We start from the raw sequence: 20838 nt of genomic DNA on the forward strand, positions 1-20838 counted from the left end.
TAGAAAAAAAACAGGCAAAAAATCTGAACACTTTTTAAAGAAAATAAGACTACCAAAAATACCAAAAAAGTGTTCAATATCAATAGACATGAGGGAAATGGGAATCAAAACTATACTGAGATAATACTACATACATCCAGAATGACTAAAATTAAAATGACAACACTAAACACTGGCGAGAACACGGATTAAGTGGTATTCTTATACTTTGCTGGTGGGAGTGTAAAACAGTACAACCACTTTGGAAAGCAAACCACTGTGATACAAAAAAACATGGATAAATCTTAAAAACACTATGCTGAGTTGAAAAAAGCTGTACACAAAAAGTACATATTGTATGAATTCCATTTATATGTAGTCCTAGATCAGGCAAAACTAACCTATGTTGAAATAATCAGAACAATAGTTGCCTTCTGGAAGGAGGTGGAACTGATTGGGAATGGACATAAGGTAATTCTCAAGGATGATGAAGATATTGCGTATCTTAATAGGGATGTAGGCATTTGTCAAATCTGACAAAATTATACACCTAAGATATGATTTATGGATATGACTGTAGGTAAATTTTACCTCAAAACAAACACAAAATTCAATTAATGACTGCATGCTAAAGTGTTTAGGGAGCAAAGTTTACTGATGCTTGCAACTTCTTTTGAAATGCATTTAAAAGTTGACTGATGGATGTATAGGGAGATACATATAAATAAATATACATATATATATATAAATATACATATAAAGATACATATACATATAAATAAAGCAACAGAGTGACTTTACTCTTCAGTTTGAATATTTTCATTAAAAAATGCTGGGAGTAGTGGAGAATAAGTAAGACCTTTATGTATTCACATGAAGAGATCTCCAAGATGTAGTGTTATATGTTTCATATTTATAAAGAGAACACAATAAATGCCCTTCTAAACAATGCCAATAAAACTGTATGACCCAGGTAGGTGTCTTCCACTGTGATGGCACTCAAATAACTTACACAGTTCAAAAAAATACAAAATGAAAATGATTTTTAAAAAAAAACAACAAAGCCCTGAACAATTACTTTTCCTTCTTGAGAAATGCTATTTTTGAATATTTTAGCATAGTGTATAAAATTTATTTAAGATTAAGAAAGAAGTTTTTCCAATTAACCTTTAGCACTACTTAGTACAACTCTGAAGATACTATAACTAGCTCAGATTAATTAATATTTCATTAACTTTTCATTTTCAGATTTTCTGTAATAGTAGCACAAATAAATCTATCTTACTTGAGATTGAGATCTCACCAATGAGAGATCAACTTAAAAAAATATATAAAAATTTACATTAAAATTGATTTCCCTTAAAATCATTATGGTGAATAGAGTCATATTCTATGCTTTTGTAGGTTATAAAATAACTTTGGTGAATAACGAGGAGGGAAAAATCAAGAAGAGATTCAAAAAGATTAAGAACAAAACGTTTTTTACTTAAAAAAATAAGGTCAACATTCTTTGGTCATAGAGGAGATAATATAAAATTTAAAATCAAGACAGAATTTTTAATAATCAAAGGTGGCAAAAATCATAAAAGTTAAAAAAATGAAAAACAAACCTGATAGGATTAGGGAAACAGGGCACTTTGCATATCCAATAACATATAATACACTCCAAAAAATTTAAGAATTTTAATGTAAAAATTGTAAACATATGATTTAAAAGACTTACCCTTTCTGCTTCAAAGGTAATTCAAGTTTAAATATGGTAGCATCATTAACAACTGCTTTATATGCCTACAAATAATATAAAATAAGATACGAACATTATTTTTAATACTTAAAATAGATAATTATAATTCTAAAAATACATAAAATACAAATTAGTTTTTATTTTTAATGATGTATCTGGCCAAGTCAATGATTTCAACATGCTCTTTCTCATGTCATGATTATCATTATTCTCAAGTGAGGTATTAATGCTGCCTGACAACCATAACATTTTCTCTTGTCCACACATTCTCCTAGAAAACATTTTCATACCACCTCCTTTCTCTTCAAACCTCCAGTATTTCCTCTCCCATGCATACTCTCAGCTGATGATGTGGCTTCCTAATTCACTGAGAAAACCAAAGTAATCAGAATTCCCTCCTTTTTCTCCTGTATCATCAATTTTTCCCCCCTCCATTATTTCTACAGCCTCAATATGCATACATATTATTCTTTAAATCTTAAAAACTCTCTCTTGGCTTTGTCCACCTTCAGCTACTGCCCCATATTTCTCTCTCTCTAAGCTAAACTCCTAGAAGAATTATCTAACTCACTGTCGCTAATTTCTCTACTACCATTCTTATCTGAAACTGTTCTAAACAGGCTTTCACACTACTACTCCAACCAATCATTCTTGTCAACCTCCATGTTGCTGAAGACAATGGTTAATCCCCATCTTATCTGACCTATCAGCAGCATTTTAAAACAGCAGATCCTGCCCTCCTCCTGGAAAGTGCTTTTTCCACTTGTTTTCTAGCACAGCACTCTCCTGGTCATTCCACTCATTCGCCTCTCTCCTCAGGAAAGATGGCTGGTTCCTTATCGTTATGATAACTAATTTTAAAATGCCCCAGACCAGTCCTTGGATCTCTTCTCTTTGCTATCTTCACTCTTACTCTGGAGATCATAGCCACTGTCAGTGCTTTAAAAACCATCTATATGCTGAAGCTCCCAGATTTATTTTTGCAGGCCCGTCCCCTCCCTTAAGCTCCAGATTTGATGTTGCCATATGGATGTTTAACAAGCATTTCAAAGTTAACTTGTCCAGAACTGAGTTCCTAATCTCTCTTCAACCATCTCCCCAAAACCTGCTTCTCACAAAGTCTTCATCTTCCCTCATCTCAGCAAGCATATACTTCTAATGGATCAGAACAAAATTCTGAGTGTCATCCTTGACTGATATCTTTCTATCACATTCGACATCTGATTCCATTAGCAAGTCCTGTACAGCCTAGTTTTACAATATAATCAAAATCCAACCACTTTTGACTACCTTCACCTACTATCGTTCTGGGCAGAGCTTCCATCATTACTTAACTGAATTACTTAAATCGATTCTTAACCCATTTCCTTGCTTCCTCTCTTGCCCCCTTCAGTCTATTCTTTTTGCAGCAGGCAGGTGATCCTGATAAAAATGTAAGTCAGATCCTGTCATTTGGTTCAAGATATTTCTATGACTTTCTATCCTACTCAGAGTACAAATGAAACTCCTTACCATGGCTCAGTCTTACATGATCTGGCCTCCTGTTATCTCTGACTACTTATCTCTGATTTCCTACTATTCTCCCCCTCACTCAATCCACTCTGGCCACAATGATCTCTTTCTTCTCTGGTTCTGGAACATGACAGGTATAATCCTGCCTTAGAGCCTCTGCATTTGCTCTCCCCTCAGACTAGAGTATTATTCCCTCAGAGAGCCACATGACATATTCCTTAATCAACTTCAATCTTGATTTGAATGTCACCTCATATAAAGCCCTTTGCAGGCCACTCAATTTAATATTTCAAATGATCTCATTACCTCCATACTCCCTTAACCCTTTTCCTACTTTATCTACCTAGGTACCTACCTATCTACCTTTCTTTCTACCCAAATATTTATCTAAAGGTAGACAGTAATTTTTAAAAAATGCTACTGGAGAAAGTTGATTGTGTTTTTAGAGTCTAGAAAATAATTTCACTTGGGAAGTAAGGAAAGGTAGTTGAAGAGGGGGAAAAACTAATGGTAATTCTAGTGATAGGTTTATGATATTTAAAAAGATACGGGGCTTCCCTGGTGGTGCAGTGGTCAAGAATCCACCTGCCAATGCAGGGAACACGGGTTCGAGCCCTGCTCTGGGAAGATCTCACATGCCGTGGAGCAACTAAGCCCGTGCACCACAACTACTGAGCCTGTGCTCTATAGCCCGTGAGCCACAACTACTGAGCCCTCGCGCCACAACTACTGAAGCCCGCACACCTAGAGCCCATGCTCCGCAACAAGAGAAACCACCTCAAGGAGAAGCCAGTGCACCACAACGAAGAGTAGCCCCCGCTCACCGCAACTAGAGAAAGCCCACGTGAAGCAATGAAGACCCAACGCAGCCAAAATTAAATAAATAAATAATATAATAAAATAAATTTATTTTAAAATAATAAAAAGATAATGACTCTAAGGATAATACTGTTTCATTATCATTATCCTAGACTATAATGATGGGAAAGAAGGTATGGAAAGCAAGAATAAATGTGATACAACTCTCACAAGAGCCCTATGAAAGGAAACAAGACAGAGAAATCAATTCTGCTTGGGATAGGATGTGGGGGGAGGCAGAGTATCAAGGAAATTCCAGGAGAAGTATACTTTGAGCTGAGTCTTAAAGGAAGGATGAATAAGAATTCAATAATCAATAATATTCAAAAACACGAAGACATTCTTGAAAAATTAAGAAAGCAACTTTCTAGCTAAATTCTGGTTCACAAGCATACCCAATGCTTACAAAAGCATATAAGAAACCAAATATAATATGGTTGCCCTCCACTGATGAAAAATCAGAGTTGCTAGGTTTTTTAGTTTGTAACTTAATAGCATCATGATGCAAGTTGCTTATTAAAATTAAATTATGACAAGTGTTAACATACAGGAATATATACCTTGTCTCTTGCAGTAAGAAATCGTGGATCATCTTGAAAAGCTTCTTTGACAAGTCTACTAAATCTATTAAACAGTGTAAGTAACTGCTCAACATATTTCTCAGAGTCCTAAAAATAAAGTGTTGTATATTAAGTTGAGTTTAAAAATAAAATACAAAAAATGAGAAAATATAAACATAATTCTCATAACACACTATAGCTTTAAAATTTGGTAACTTTTCTGAAATATTTTTTTCTTATTAAGAAAGGTGTTCCAGCATTACTGTTTTGCCATCAATTTAAAATACCCAATTTTAAATACCTTATCCTGCATTTACAAAATAACTTTGATATATATCTATCATTGTCATTGAGGAGAACTTACAGTAGTAATAGTTTCAGCAGCTGCTACCATATCTGCCAGGCCTGCACTGATGATATGTTCCTCCAAGTCTTTCAACATTGGCTCTATCCCATTAGGAACTTTGTCCATTAATGAAAACATCAAATGTAATTCTGAAACGATAGAACACACCCATGTAATCATTTCATCCATCAGAACAGACTTTCTCTTTGATTTGTATCATGGATCTAGAATGCCTATGATAATAAGAGTGTGGGGAAATATTAGCTGGAAGTTGATAGCTTTAATAGTATTCTGTGGGTGCAGACTAGTTTAGGACTTGTTATCGTTAAGTACTATAACTTCCTGATCTACCATATCAGTCTGACAAAAATTATTTTTAAAAGAAACTCTAATTAAAGTGATCACACACTGCAAAACCCAACTCCTCTTAAAAGGTGAGTCATTTGACCTTCAATGCAATGGAATATATTTATTCTAAGAAATACAAAAGTCTACACAGAAAATTAGTTACATTTCATAAAGTAGATGCAATGTTAAATACACAATACACAGTCACATCACTAAGGGGTAAAATAATGTCCTCAGATTGTTCAGAGTAACAAGGTAATATACAACTGTATTCATAAAGAATTTTTCAGTTTGCAAAAAGCACTTTCTCCTATTAACCCATTTAATTGACCGTCACAATAATCTTACCTCACAGAATGGTTACCACTAAATAAATCCTTCTGAAGTGAGTCCACCTTGGATCAGACATAACTCTACTTAGTTTGGCATACAGAAATTCAAATATTTCATTTATGCCAAATGAGAAACTTGCTTTTACTCCAAAATACTTCTGAAGAGTGTAAGACTTAAGTGAACTGAAAAACGTACTTGAAAGACAACTAGAGATTAAATAGGACCTTGCAATTTTATGCAATGAAATCTAGAGAGTAATACATCAAAATGTTAAAAGTGGTTGTCTCTGAGTAGTAAGTATATGGGTAATTTTTACTGTATGCTTTTTGGTATTAATGTACTTGTTACCTCCCAAAACAGAACTTTATCATATTTAAGTAATAAAAAAATAACATTTAAGTAATAAAAAATACACTTCAGAAATCTTAAATTATAAGATATTTTGGGGGAGAGGGATGAAGATTACCAACATAGAGTGTTTTATTACTTTTTAAAAATATTTGCCACAAGGTTCCACACAAAAGTCAAAATACCTAGTTCTATCCTATACCATACGTTTACCATTTAAATTAGCCTTTAAAAGTAGCGTCCTACTTTTGGGAACAAATTGAAATTCGCATGTGAACGCACACAAACATACTGATACATAACGGGGAGAAATGCTTAAAATATAAGTTTATAAAGAAGATTTTCTTTACAGTGTTTCTAACTATGCTAAATATTTTTATCATTTTCTTTACGCAGTTTGCCATAACAAAAATACCTATGTATAAAAGAATGATCTAACAGCAATTTATTAAAAGTGATGTGCTTCAAAGATATCCTCTTAAAAGAGTATGAGAACTTTATGTGATGTTTTACCTACTTTCAGTTTCATTTCTCTTGATCATGCCTTGGCACTCTGCTAAGATAGTCTCTTTAAAGGATGTCACCAGGGCATTTACACAGCATTCCATGAGCTGAAATACATCAAAAATTGGTCAAGGCTATTATAAGCAACAATAAGGCACAGATCTATTCCACTCCATTTTGCTTCATAGTCCCACAAAATCACAATGTTCAACAACAGCAAAAAACTAAGAATACTGAAAGTAGATTTTACTTACCTTTACTAGAGGATTACTGAAGATGGATACTCTATTTTAGTTTACCAAAGCATACTTCCCCCTAAGGAAAAGGCTATACAACTTAGGTTCTCTTTAGAAATTTTAATGAAAGTCCCCAACAAGGGAAGGAGAAAAAACTTTTTAATCTACAAAACAAACTGAAAAACTAAACTTTAATGAACTCTCATCTGGAGAGAACCTGTGTTGGAATTAGATTCTAAAATGCTAGAACTATGAACATCCATTCAACACATAGTAGGTTTCATTGCTGTGAGCACCAAAGAAGTGTTAGGATACAAAGAATAAGCTATAACCTCTGCTTTGGAGAAGATCACTGTCTTATTGAGGGTGGGGAGGGAAGCAAACTTTAATAAATACAACTCAGTTAAGTGGCAAAACACACACACACACAAACAGAAACAAAGGAACTACTATTTTTTTCTGGGTAGTTAAAAAGGTCTCATCCACAAGATGAAATCTAAATTGGATATTGAAAAGTACAAATCTTAAAATGGATTGGGTATTCTAAGAAAAAAAAGCTGAATATGAAGAGAGTGGGAGAGAAAGGTAGACTGGAGCTAGATTATGAATGAAAACCTATGGTTTGGGATTTTACTCTATAGGTAGGGAAGGTTTTAAACAGAAGATAAATGTAATGAGCTTCTATTCCCCCACCAAGTCATTTTTAAAAGGTCAGTCTAATGTCAGCAAGGTAGGTGGTACTGAGTGGTGGTGGGGAGACTGGCAAACATGGCTGTTGAAAGATTGCAAGTTAAGATGGTCAGGGTCTAATGTTCTGGCTGGCTCCACTCCACCACTGCTCCTTCGTGTCATATATTTATTCTTCTTGCAGGTATCAAAATGAACAGGTTGTGATTACTAACACAAGGTACATTAAGGCTGATACCTCTCTTCTGAAAAACAGATCATTTGTCTGTATTAAGGAAGGGAATTGTGTGTGCCTTAAAAGTTCTTTGCTAAAAATTCCTCTTGGAATTGACATAATGTTGTTATATTACTGAAGTTAAATTTATGTAATGGAGATTCATTATATCACTGTTTCCACTTTTTAAAATGTTAAAAAAATTTCCACAATAAAAGGAATTTTTTCAGATCCCTCCCTCTATGAGAATTACACTAATGACTTTAAAGTCCATGTATGTCAATTTCTGTCCTAAGAAGAACAACATACATATGAAATGGTTGAGAAATTTCTGCCAGGGTGGGAAGCTCTGCCCCAATTACTGAGTAATCTCATTCTATACCAGCCCTGGAATATGCACAATGGAACACTCCCACCTTCGACAGAGAATAGGTAAATCTAAGTATATACAACTAATGAAGAAGAAACAAAGTGTAATCAGATTAAGCTCTGTTTTCTAAAATAAGCTCTATTTTCTGTTTTCTAAAATAATCTCTGTTTTCTGTTTCACTGAAAATTTACACTTGAACATAATCTAGTTCAGGAGTAGTCCAAATTTTGCAGACTCCAAAAATCATGTGTCATGTGTTTCAAACTGTTGTGAAACAGCTTTTTTTTTTAATATAGAACAGAACAAAAAAAAAATCAGAGTGCATCACATACAAAAACAATATTATTTCATAACATTGTTTCAGATATGAGCAAATAAACAAAGCATATACTAAGTCACAATAAAAAATGTATTTCTTATTGTGGGTTACAATGAGGATTTAAAGGAGAGACCAAGGAGGCTAGGTGTCCAGTGGTTAGGACTCGGGCTCTCACTGCCATGGGTCTCGGTTCAATCCCTGGTCAGAGAACCAAGATCCTGCAAGCCACGTGGTGCGACCAAAAAAATAACATAACATAACATAACATTACATAACATAACATAACATAACATAAACGAGAGGCTAAATTGACAAGATAGTTGAAGTAAACTGAGCAGAATTTGGTAACTGCTTAGATGAAAGGAGTTAGGGATATAAAGGTTACTGAAACACTTTCTAGCTTGAAAGGTTAAACAAGTTATTATAATAACAAATATCTTTTAATGAGCACCTACTCTGTAAATGCTTTACATACATTATCTGATTAACCCATATGTCATTTAACTCATGAAAACCTTATGAAGCAGATATTTAACATATGAGGAAACAAGCTTACAGAGGCTAAGTAACTTACAAATGTTACACAATTAGTTCATAAGGTCTTGAGCTGTAATATGAGGCCAGGTATGTGACTCCAAGCCTACAACTTTTGATACTACATTAAGAGAGCAAGTATATACTTAGTAATGGCTATGTGCTCAGAAATGAGTTAAGTGTTGTAAGGAATAGAGAAGATAAAACATGGTTTATACACTCAATGCTCTTACAATCCAGTTTGGGATATGTAACTATAGTGTATCTAAAATGTGTGCATACTTCATACATAACAGAGGTATATGAAAAGTTCAATTTCACCAATAAAGCAAAGAGATGGAAATAAACACATTATTACTACACTATAAATAAACTTCACAAGGACAGAGACTGTGTTCCATCCAGCTATATATTCATGGACTCAACACATTTGGTGCTTGATAAATAACACAACAAAGTAGCCTATAATTTGCTACTAAATCAAGTTGTAGAAACAATTGGTACAGTGGGAATTCAAATAACAGGAAATGGATGAAGGCTAGAGTATTTGGGGAGACTCGCAAGATGGACTTTAAGAATTCTGAAGGATTTGAATAGGCAGAAAAGAAATGTAAAACATTACTTAAAAAGAATGAATCCAAGAAAAAAACAAATAGAATGAGGTATATAAGAAAATATTCCTTATTGGGTAGAATGACTCCTACTGGACAGTATTAAGTTAGAAAAATAAGTTATGGCCAAATTATGAAGGGCCTTGAAAATCAGAGATAGGAAATCAAGATACTATGGTTTTTTGAATAAAGAAGTAAAATAATGAAAGAGTAGCCTCAACTCACAAAAGAAGAAATACAAATGGTCCATAATAAGAATAAAGTAGTGGAAAATCCAATGTTCTTAATGATAGGAACTAGCAGATGGATATTCCCTTGAATTAAACAATTAATGTCAATCCTAAAAAAATAAAGATACCCAGCCTCATTAGCATCTTTTTGGGGGGAGCTGCACCATGCAGCATGTGGGATCTTAGTTCCCCAACCAGCGATCGAACCTGCGCCCCGTGCATTGGAAGCGCGGAGTCTTAACCACTGGACTGCCAGGGAAGTCCCCTAGTAATTTTTAAATGCACGTTAAAAAATATTTTAAAATCTATGACACTGGGAAATTGGCAAAATTAATAGACTGAAAAAACCCAGATCAGCAAAGATAAACACGTATATTGTTAATGGGAATCAGAATTACAACAACATTTCTGAAAATCAGTTTGGTCTTATATAGCAATCTGTAAAAGGTGCATACCCTTTGCTTCAGCAATCTCATTTCCAGGAAATTCCATTCTAATAGAATGCCACATGTAAGAAAGATGTATACATAAAGATTTTAAAAATATATCAGGATATAAGATATAAACATGTAAATACATTCCAGGAAGTACTATTTATTAAAAAAAAACCATAATAATAACAAATAATAATGAAAATTCCCATCATTAGAGAAGTAGTTAGGTATATTATAGTACATATATATGATGAAATATATACAGGCAATAAAAGTAATGTTATAATATAGAAGTGTTTAGAGTAAAAATGTACATCATAACTTCTTTAAATGCTAGAGGAAAGGAAGAAAGAGAGAAAAGAAAGAAAAGATGGAATTCCCCGGAAGTCCAGTGGTTAGGACTTGACATTTTCACTGCCAGGGCCCAGGTTCAATCCCTAATCAGGGAACTAAGATCCTGCAAGTTGCACAGCCTAGCCAAAAAAAAAAATTTTTTTTAATTTAAAAAAAATAAAGAAAAGAAGGAAAGGGAAGGGAAGGAAAAGAAAGGATAGGAGAGGAGGAAAGGGGAAAAAGGAAAGAAAAGAAAAAAAGGATCAACCAAGCAAGTATGACAAAATGATGATCATTGTTGCTGGCTAGGTTTGGAGGGTGGGGTTCATTATACTATTTTCTCTACTTCTGAAAATATTTGAAAAGTTTCATAACAATATTTTTTTAAAAAATAAAGAGAAGGGCTTCCCTGGTGGCACAGTGGTTGAGAGTCTGCCTGCCGATGCAGGGGACACGGGTTCGTGCCCCGGTCTGGGAAGATCCCATATGCCGCGGAGCGGCTGGGCCCGTGAGCCATGGCCGCTGAGCCTGTGCGTCCGGAGCCTGTGCTCCGCAACGGAGAGGCCACAACAGTGAGAGGCCCGCGTACCGCAAAAAATAAATAAATAAATAAATAAAAATAAAGAGAAGAATCATGGTATAGATCCCTGTGTATTGAAAATCCTTTAGAAAACTATTTTATGTAGGCAAAAAGAAGAAAGGGAGGTTGCTTGATAGAGTTCTCTCCTTATCTCCAAAGAGTCTTGTCTTAACAAGAGGGTCAGTTTCTTGAGGGCAGGGACCATGTTATTCCTCTTTTGTATTTTTCTCCCCATCATTTACCAAAGTTCTACATACAGAGTCAACCCTGAGTATATACTTGTTATTTGAAAAATACGTCTTGAATGGAAAGGATAGTGATAAACCATCTCTCTCACCTTGTATTCCCTTTCTGTCTCCTTTTGCTAGCTTCCGTGAAGAAAAAAACTTTTTGCCATATGTCATCAACTCCTGTATTTTGCCTGAGATGAGCACAACTTCTAAATCCATAGCAATCTCCCCAGAGGTCTGCAAGGTGAAACACTTTAACTATCAATGTGCTTGATGTTTTACCTTCCTTTATAGCAAAACTCTTCAAAGATGATGCCTGCCATAAAACACAGCAGGCACTCAGTATTTGTTGAATGAATGAATGCATAGCTCTGTGAAGATGACAAAGGTGGGATACGGATACGTAGGCTAACTGATGTACTAGAGTCTTTTTTTAGTGATATTCAATTTGCACAATGCTACTTCACTGAAGTTTAATAAAAACAATAGGAACAGTTCTGATTTTTGTTAGTTATGTAATTCCCTATAAGTTATAATTTGCTTTTGCCTTAGCTATAAAATAGAGGAGTTGAATTAAAAATCATCCTAGATTACTCCACCTTAAGATTCTACTTTATCATTATCAGGTCTCTAACCATACAAGGATATGGTTATGTATTCAAGAATTCATTTATTCCACGTGTGGTAGGCTAGTCTCAAAATTAACTTCTCTTTTTTTTTAAAAAGGTTTTTTTAAACCTTTATAACCAGTGTTTCTTGCTTCACTTCTCAACTAGTTATACAAGTAACTCTCTACATAGACCAATGGAGTCAGTTAGACTCACCCTGACTTTTTAAATACCACCCTTAATATACTTAAATACTGAAGGTTAACAAGTACTTTACTTACTTTAATGTTAACAACTTATGACTTGTGACCTTGTTGCTAATTCCATTTTTTATCAATATTTTGCACAGGTAGCAAAATAGTGTCTATCTCTCTGAGAATCAGTAAGCAACGTCTGTAAACCACAGCCCTAACAGTAAAAACTACCATGCCAGGCACAGCACTTAATGTTTTGATATAGTAGTTCATTAAACACAAGTGGGTATTACCCCACTTTACAGTTAGGAAAACAAGGATTACAAAGGTTGAAGAAATTGACAAAGGGCACACAGCTGGTAAAATGACAATGGAATTCAAATCCTCATCTTCTTCCAACATGTATGTCCCTAACCAGTGTAATACACTGCTTCCCTATCAGAGCTCTGGTCAATGAGAAGAAATGAAGACCTGCCATCACCATTTCACTCTCTATTCCATTATTCCACTGTATAAACAATCCATTTTATTCTAGTGTTACTTTGAAGATAGGAACCCGTTCTACGTTCTTATCCCCACTAGCACAAGGCCTGACATAGTTTAGGTGCACAATAAATGACTGCCTTCAGGTAAAACCAAGCTATACAGGACTATCACCTAAAATACTAATAGCCACAGAAAAAAAATTTTAAGTAATTTTTAAAAATATTTTTTCTCATTCTTTTCTTACTGTTACGTGTCACTTTTCTGTCAATAATGCCTCTTCAAGCAGCACAGCTCTGAAGCCTCTTACCTGGTTTTACTAATATACGGTGCTCATTTGCTAGAGGCCCATCCAGTGATAATCAAGCTCATTAGAATTGTGTTGGGGCTAAGCTGGATCTGGGTGGGGCTAAGTTGTTCTCCTATAAGCAAAAGTTGAAGACTGGGCCTGTCAGACACCTAATGCAATGCAGCTGCTCAGAACTCTTGGCCTAACTTACTGTTTAAGTTCTCCACTGAACTGCAAGTAGGTAAAGTTGCTAAAAGGGTTATCTTCTGGATGAGTCAAGTATTACTAAATCATACCTACTACAAACACATTGACAACTCAAGCATGCTTGCACATGTGTACAAAGACACACACACAAAGCATTTGATCCAAGTTTGGGCACTCAACCCAAGCTAGGCCAATTAGAGCTAGGCTAATTAAAACCGGTGGAACAAGACTCCTCTCAGGTCACAAACTGGAGGGACAAACTGGCAGCATTCATGGTCCTGACCTCAATTTAACACAGGTTCATTGGTGACACAGATACCATGAGCAGTATCACTATAGATGATATAAATTTCCAACAGTGAAAAAAATTTAAGATTCCAAACAAAAAATATATTTTCATTGCTCAATTTACACAACAACATACCTAGAAAATGAAGTATATTACTAATATCATGCAAAAATGTTCTGGTTTAAAAGTAAAATGAAATTAAATTCTAGACTCAGATATCTAAGTGTAAACAAGATTTTCATTTACATGAGTGGCTACGGGAGCACTGAATATTATTTTTGGGATATGGGCTAATTCTTATTTATGTGGGACAGTCTGAGCACTGTGAGACATGTAGCATTCCTGGACTCCATTCACTAAAAATCAATCATTGCGACAACCAAAAAAAAAAAGCCTCCACAAATTTCAATAACACTCTCTGGAGGTAGATACTATCTTCATTGAAAATCTCTGGCCTAGAGATTTCAGTTCAAAATATCAATATATTACCCTATCCAAACAGCATAACTCACTTTTCTTCAATTCATCTCTATTAGAATCTGCTGTATTGACAACAAGCAAATCCAAATGAAAGTTGAATTAGGATAAATCTATAAAAGGATCCTAAAAATATTGTTATTACATGCTAAACCAAACATTTAAACATTTTATATATAAAAAACAGAAATATCTTGAGAGTAACTTTTATTGGCTATATATAGTATATGTCAAAATCCCTTTGGGGTATAAATTTTTATCCATTAAAAATGGGACTTTGGGACTTCCCTGGAGGTCCAGTTGTTAAGACTCCACACTTCCATTGCAGGGGGCACGGGTTCAATCCCTGGTTAGGGAACTAGGATCCCACATGCTGCACAGTGTGGCCAAAAAAAAAAGACAGGGGGACTTTCTGTTCTATCCTAAAATGAAAGAATGCTATTATGTTAGGAACTCTGTTAATGTGATTTCCTGAATTAGTTCAACGGAGGAAAATGCCACATGATCATCTCCACTGATGCTTCCCAAATAATAAAGGCATTCTTCACAATATTCTTTATTTTTTTACATTTTATTTTGATTTTAGCCTTACATAAAAGTTGTAAAAATAGCAGAGAGTACCTATACATCCATCACCCTATTTCCCATAATGGTAACTTTTTACATAACTACAGCACAACTATCAAAACCAGGAAAATAATATTAGTACAATATTATTTAACTACAGACCTTATTAGAAATTCACCAGTCTTTCCTATTCCAGGATGCTATCTACAAACCCAGATTACATTTTGTTGTTAGTTTTCCTAGTCTCCTCCAATCTGTGACAATTTCTTGGTTCGTGTGTGTGCGCTATGATCTGGACACATTTAATTTTTATTGGCATATAGTTGCTTTACAATGTTCTGTTAGTTTCTACTATACAGCAAAATGAACCAGCTATACATATACATATATTCCCTCTTTTTTTGGATTTCCTTCCCATTTAGGTCACCACAGTGCATTAAGTAGAGTTCCCTGTGCTATACAGTATGTTCTCATTAGTTATTTATTTTATACACAGTATCAATAGGGTATATGTCAAACCCAATCTCCCAGTTCCTCCCATCCTCCTCTTTCCCTCTTGGTATCCATACATTAGTTCTCTACCTCTGTGTCTCTATTTCTGCTTTGCAAACAGATTTCATCTACACCATTTTTCTAGATTCCACATACGTACGTTAATATACGATATTTGTTTTTCTGACTTCACTCTGTATGACAGTCTCTAGGTCCATTCACATCTCTACAAATGACCCAATTTCATTCCTTTTTACGGCTGAGTAATATTCCATTGTATACAGGTACCATATCTTCTTTACCCGTTCCTCTGTTGATGGACATTTAGGTTTGCTTCCATGTCCTGGCTATTGTAAATAGTGCTGCTGAGAACATAGGGGTGCATGTGTCTTTTTGAATTATGGTTTTCCCTGGGTATATGCCCAGTAGCGGAATTGCTGGGTCATATGCTAGTTTTATTTTTAGTTTTTTAAGGAAACTCCATACTGTTTTCCATTTACATGGCTGTATCAATTTACATTCCTACCAACAGTGCATGAGGAGTCCCTTTTCTCCACATGCTCTCCAGCATTTGTTTGTAGATTTTTTGATGATGGCCATTCTGACCCGTATGAGGTGATACCTCATTGTAGCTTTGATTTGCATTTCTCTACTAATTCATGATGTTGAGCATCTTTCCACATGCCATCTGTATGTTTTTTGGAGAAATTTCTATTTAGGTCTTCCACCCATTTTTTGATTAGGTCGTTTTTTTGATATTGAGCTTCATGAGCTGCCTGTATATTTTGGAGATTAATCCTTTGTAAGCTGCTTTGTTTGCAAATATTTTCTCCCATTCTGAGGGTTGTCTCTTTGTCTTGTTTATGGTTTCCTTTGTTGTGCAAAAGCTTTTAATTAGGTTCCATTTGTTTATTTTTTGTTTTTATTTCCATTACTCTAGGAGGTGGGTCAAAAAAGATCTCACTTCAATTTATGTCAGAGTGTTCTGCCTATGTTTTCCTTTAAGAGTTTTATAGTGTCTGGCTTTACATTTAGGTCTTTAATCAATTTTGAGTTTATTTTTGTGTGTGGTGTTAGGGAATGTTCTAATTTCATTCCTTTACATGTCCAGTTTTCCCAGCACCACTTATTGAAGAGGCTGTCTTTTCTCCATTGTATTATATATTTTTGCCTCCTTTGTCATAGATTAGGTGACCATAGGTGCGTGGGTTTATATCTGGGCTTTATATCCTGCTCCATGGATCTATATTTCTGTTTTTGGGCCAGTAACATACTGTCTTGATCACTGTAGCTCTGTAGTATAGTCTGAGGTCAGGGAGCCTGATTCCTCCAGCTCCGTTTTTCTTTCTCAAGACTGCTTTGGCTATTCAGGGTCTTTTGTGTTTCCACACAAATTGTAAAATTTTTTGTTCTAGTTCTGTGAAAAATGCCATTGGTAATTTGATAGGGATTGCACTGAATCTGTAGATTGCTTTGGGCAGTATAGTCATTTTCACAATATTAATTCTTCCAATCCAAGAACTTGGAGTATCTCGCCATCTGTTTGTGTCATTTTGGTTTCTTTCATCAGTATCCTACAGTTTTCTGCATACAGGTCTTTTGCCTCCTTACGTAGGATCTTGACACTTTTAAAAAATAGTAGCCAGTTATTTTGTACACTGCCCCAAAAATAGGGATTCTCTAAAATTTTCTCATTAGAATAAGAGTACTAATTTTTGACAAGAATACAACAGAAATGATTTTGTACTCTTCTTAGTGTATCATATGAAGGGGTACATAATATCAATATGTCCTATTACTGGTTATGTTAACCTTGATCACTTGATTAAGATAAGTGTTTTTTGGGTTTCTCCATCGTAGTAACTATTTTTCCCTTACCAAATATCTTGAGGAAGATACTCTGAAACTGTCAATTCTACCTCAAACCTTTGGCCACTGATTTTAGTATCCATTAGTGGAGCTTGTCTGCAACAACTATTAGTGTGATCGTACCTAATAGTGATCGTCAATTTCCCTCCACATTTTTAGAGAATTCTTCTCTAAAACTCTGAACATTTTTCATGTATGATGGCCAGTATTAAGTATATATCTGCATCTTTTTTCCAACGTTTTTCTACCAGATATTTATCATTTTTTGTTCCCCAATTTTTAAAAGTTCTTTATATAGTAGAACTTTATATAGTAGGGATATTGGGCTTTTGTCTGTGACATATATTTCAAATACTTTTTCCCAGGTTGTGAGCTGATTTTTAACTTTGCTGATTGTGCTTTTTGCAATTACATACTTTTTAATTTTTAAAATTATTTTAATTTCTTTTTATTGAGGTATAATTGCCATATAACATTAGTTTAAGGTGTGCAACATAATAGATAATTGTATACACTGTGAATTAAGTCACCACAATTAAGTCCAGTTAACATACATACATAACTACATAGTTAAAAATTTTATTTTCTTATGAGAACTTTTAAGATTGCAAATTTTTTACTGTATAGTCACATTTGTCAGTCTTTTCTTTTACTGACTCTGAACTCTGAGTCATAAAAAAAACCCTCTCTCTACGCCAAAGTTAAAGAGGAATTCTTCTAGTACTTGTATGATTCCATTTTTAACACATAGATCCCTGATCTATTTGGGGTTTATTTTTCTGAATGGTGTAAAATACAGATCTAAAGATCTTTTTCCAAGTATCTGCTGAGTCATCCCATCACCATTTTTTAAAAAGTCCATCTTTACCGCCACTGATTTGACATGCAACCTTTGTCATATATAATTCTGCACTTTCTATACCATTCCACTAGTCTACTATCTATTCATGGGTCAATATCACACTATTTTTTTAAATTTATGTATTTTTATTGAAACCAATTCATAGTTGATTTAAAATATTGTACTACTTTCAGATAGGTGTACAGTTAGTTAGGTATACAGCATAGTGATTCAGTATTTTTGCAGACTATACTCCATTATAGTTATTATAAGGTAATAGATAAAATTTCCTGCACTATACAGTATATCCTTGCTGCTTTTTGTTTTTTTTTTTTTTTTTTTTTGCGGTACACGGGCCTCTCACAGTTGTGGCCTCTCCCGTTGCGGAGCACAGGCTCAGCGGCCATGGCTCACAGGTCCAGCCACTCCACGGCATGTGGGATCTTCCCGGACCGGGGCACGAACCCACATCCCCTGCATCGGCAGGCGGACTCTCAACCACTGCGCCACCAGGGAAGCCCGCTTATCTATTTTATATACAGTAGTTTGTATCTGTTAATCCCATACCCCTAATTTATCTCTCCCCTCTTCCCTTGCCCCTTTGGTAACCACAAGTTTGCTTTCTATATCTGTGACTCTGTTTCTGTTTTGCATATTTGTATCGTTTAGATTCCACATGTGATGCCACACTGTGCATGTCTTTCTCTGTCTGATTTATTTCATTAAGCATAATGATCTCTAGGTCCATCCATGTTGCTGCAAATGGCAATATTTCATTCTTTTTTATGGCTAATATTCCATTGTGTGTGTGTTTGTGTGTGTGTGTACACATACACCCCACATCTTAATCCAATCATCTGTTGACGGGTACCTGGGTGGCTTCCATGTCTTGGCTATTACAAATAGCACTGCTATGAACATTGGGGTGCATGTAACCTTTCGAATTAAGAGTTTTCATCTTTTCCGGATACATAACCAGGAGTGGGATTGCTGGATAGTATAGTAACTCTATTTTCAGTTTTTTAAGGAACCTCCATACTGTTCTCCATAGTGGCTGCACTAACTTGCATTTCCAACAACAGTGTACGTGAGTACCCTTTTCTCCACATCCTCTCCAACAGTTGTTATTTGTGAACTTTTTGATGATAGCCATTCTGACAGGTGTGAGGTGGTACATCAGTGTAATTTTGATATGCATTTCTCTAATAATTAGCAATGTTGAACACCTTTTCATATGCCTTTTAGCCATCTCTATGCCTTCTTTGGAGAAATATCTATTCAGGTCTTCTGCCCATTTTTTGATTGGGTTGTTTCTTTTTCTGATATTGAGTTTTATGAACTGTTCCTACATTTTGGATATTAACAAATCCTTGTTAATCCCTGTTGGCTGCATCATTTGTAAATATTTTCTCCCAGATTGTTTTCGTTTTCTTGATAGTTTCCTTTGCTGTGCAAAAGCTTTTAAGTTTAATTAGGCCCCATTTGTTTATTTTTGCTTTCATTTCTTCTGCCTTGGGAGACTCATCCAAGAAAATATTGTTACGATTTATGACAAAGTGTCCTGAATATATTCTCTTCTAGGAGTTTTATGGTTTCAGGTCTTACATTTATGTTTTTAAATTACTTTGAACTTATTTTTGTATACGTGTGAGGGAATGTTCTAATCTCATTGTTTTACACATAGCTATATAGTTTCCCCAGACACCACTTGTTGAAGACAGTGTCGGATTGCTTTGGCAATTCGGGGTCTTTTGTGGTCCCATGTAAATTTTAGGATTATTTGTACTAGTTCTGTGAAAAATGTCACAGGTATTTTGAATAAGGATTGCAGTAAATCTGTAGATTGCTTTGGGTAGTATGGCCATTTTCAAAATATTAATTCTTCCAATCCAAGCAAGCATGGGATATCATTCCACTTCTTCGAATCATCTTCAATTTCCTTCATCAATGGTTTATAGTTCTCAGAGTATATGCCTTTAATCTCCTTGGTTAAGTTTATTCCTAGGTATTTACATTTTTTGATGTAATTTTAAATGAGATTGGTTTTTAAATTCTCTGATATTTCATTACTAGTGTATAGAAATTCAACAGAAATAGAAATACATTAATCTTGTATTCTGCAACCTTGCTGAATTCATTTCTTAGTTCTAACAGTTCTGGGGCGGAGAAATTATGGTTCTCTATACAGAGTATCATGTCATCTGCAAACAGTGACAACTTTACCTCTTCCCTTTAAATTTGGATACCTTTTCTTTTTCTTGTCTTACTGCTGTGGCTAGGACTTCCAACTAGGTTAAATAGAAGCAGCTAGAATGGGCATCCTTATCTTGTTCCTGAATTTAGTGGGTAACCTTGCAGCTTTTCACCATGGAGTACTATGCTGACTGAGGGTTAGCTGTAAATGGCCTTTGTTATGTTCCCTCTATACCCACTTTGATAAGAGTTTTTACTATGAACAGATGTTGAATTTTTTCAAATGTTTTTTCTGCATCTACTGAGATGATACTGTGATTTTTATCTTTCCTTTCTTTAATGTGGTGTATCACACTGATTTGCATATGCCAAACCATCCTTGTGACACGGAAATGAATCCAATTTGATCATGGTGTATGATCCTTTTTACACATTGTTGTATTCGATTTGCTAATATTTTGTTGAGGATTTTTGCATTTGTATTCATGAAAGATATTGGCCTCTAATTTTCTATTCTTGTAGTGTCTTTGTTTGCTATTGGTATTAGGCCTCATAGAATCAATCTGAGAGTGTTCCCTCCTCTTCAATTGATTTATTTTTTTATCTCTGTGGTATCAGTTGTTCTTTCTCCTCTTTCACTTCTTATTTTGTTTATTCGGATCCTATCGGTTTCTTCTTTGTGAGCCTGGATGAAGATTTATCAATTTTGTTTATCTTTTCAAAAAAACAGCTCTTGGTTTTAATAATCTTTTCTTTTGGTTTTTTTAATCTTTATTTTTTTTCTCTATGATCTTTATAATTTCTTTCCTTCTCCTGACTTTAGGCTTTGTTTGCTCTTCTTTTTCTATTTCTTTTAGGTATTAGGTTACGTTCTTTGAGATTTTTCTTGTTTCTTGAGGAAGGCCTGAAGTTGCTATGAATGTCCCTCTTAGAACTGCTTTGCTGCATCAGATAGATTTTGGAAAGCAGTGTTTCCATTTTCATTTGTCCAGATGTATTTTCTGATTTCCTCTTTGAGT

The 20838-nt window shown here is 34.8% G+C and overlaps 1 protein-coding gene across 2 annotated transcripts in view; it reads right to left on the minus strand.

Moving 5' to 3' along the window:
- The window catches only part of CUL5 (cullin 5), a 96492-nt gene that overhangs the window by 24324 nt on the left and 51330 nt on the right, over nt 1-20838 (minus strand). For both annotated transcript variants that reach the window (XM_082843965.1, XM_082843966.1), the window contains 4 exons: nt 6546-6639; nt 5018-5148; nt 4654-4761; nt 1703-1767 (listed from right to left, as the gene is read on the minus strand). In XM_082843965.1, coding sequence (XP_082700091.1) covers nt 1703-1767; nt 4654-4761; nt 5018-5148; nt 6546-6639 — 398 coding nt within the window. The remainder of the gene's footprint in view (nt 1-1702; nt 1768-4653; nt 4762-5017; nt 5149-6545; nt 6640-20838) is intronic.

The sequence above is a fragment of the Leucopleurus acutus genome, assembly GCF_964270905.1.
Source record: "Leucopleurus acutus genome assembly, chromosome: 8".
Lineage (NCBI taxonomy): Eukaryota > Metazoa > Chordata > Mammalia > Artiodactyla > Delphinidae > Leucopleurus > Leucopleurus acutus.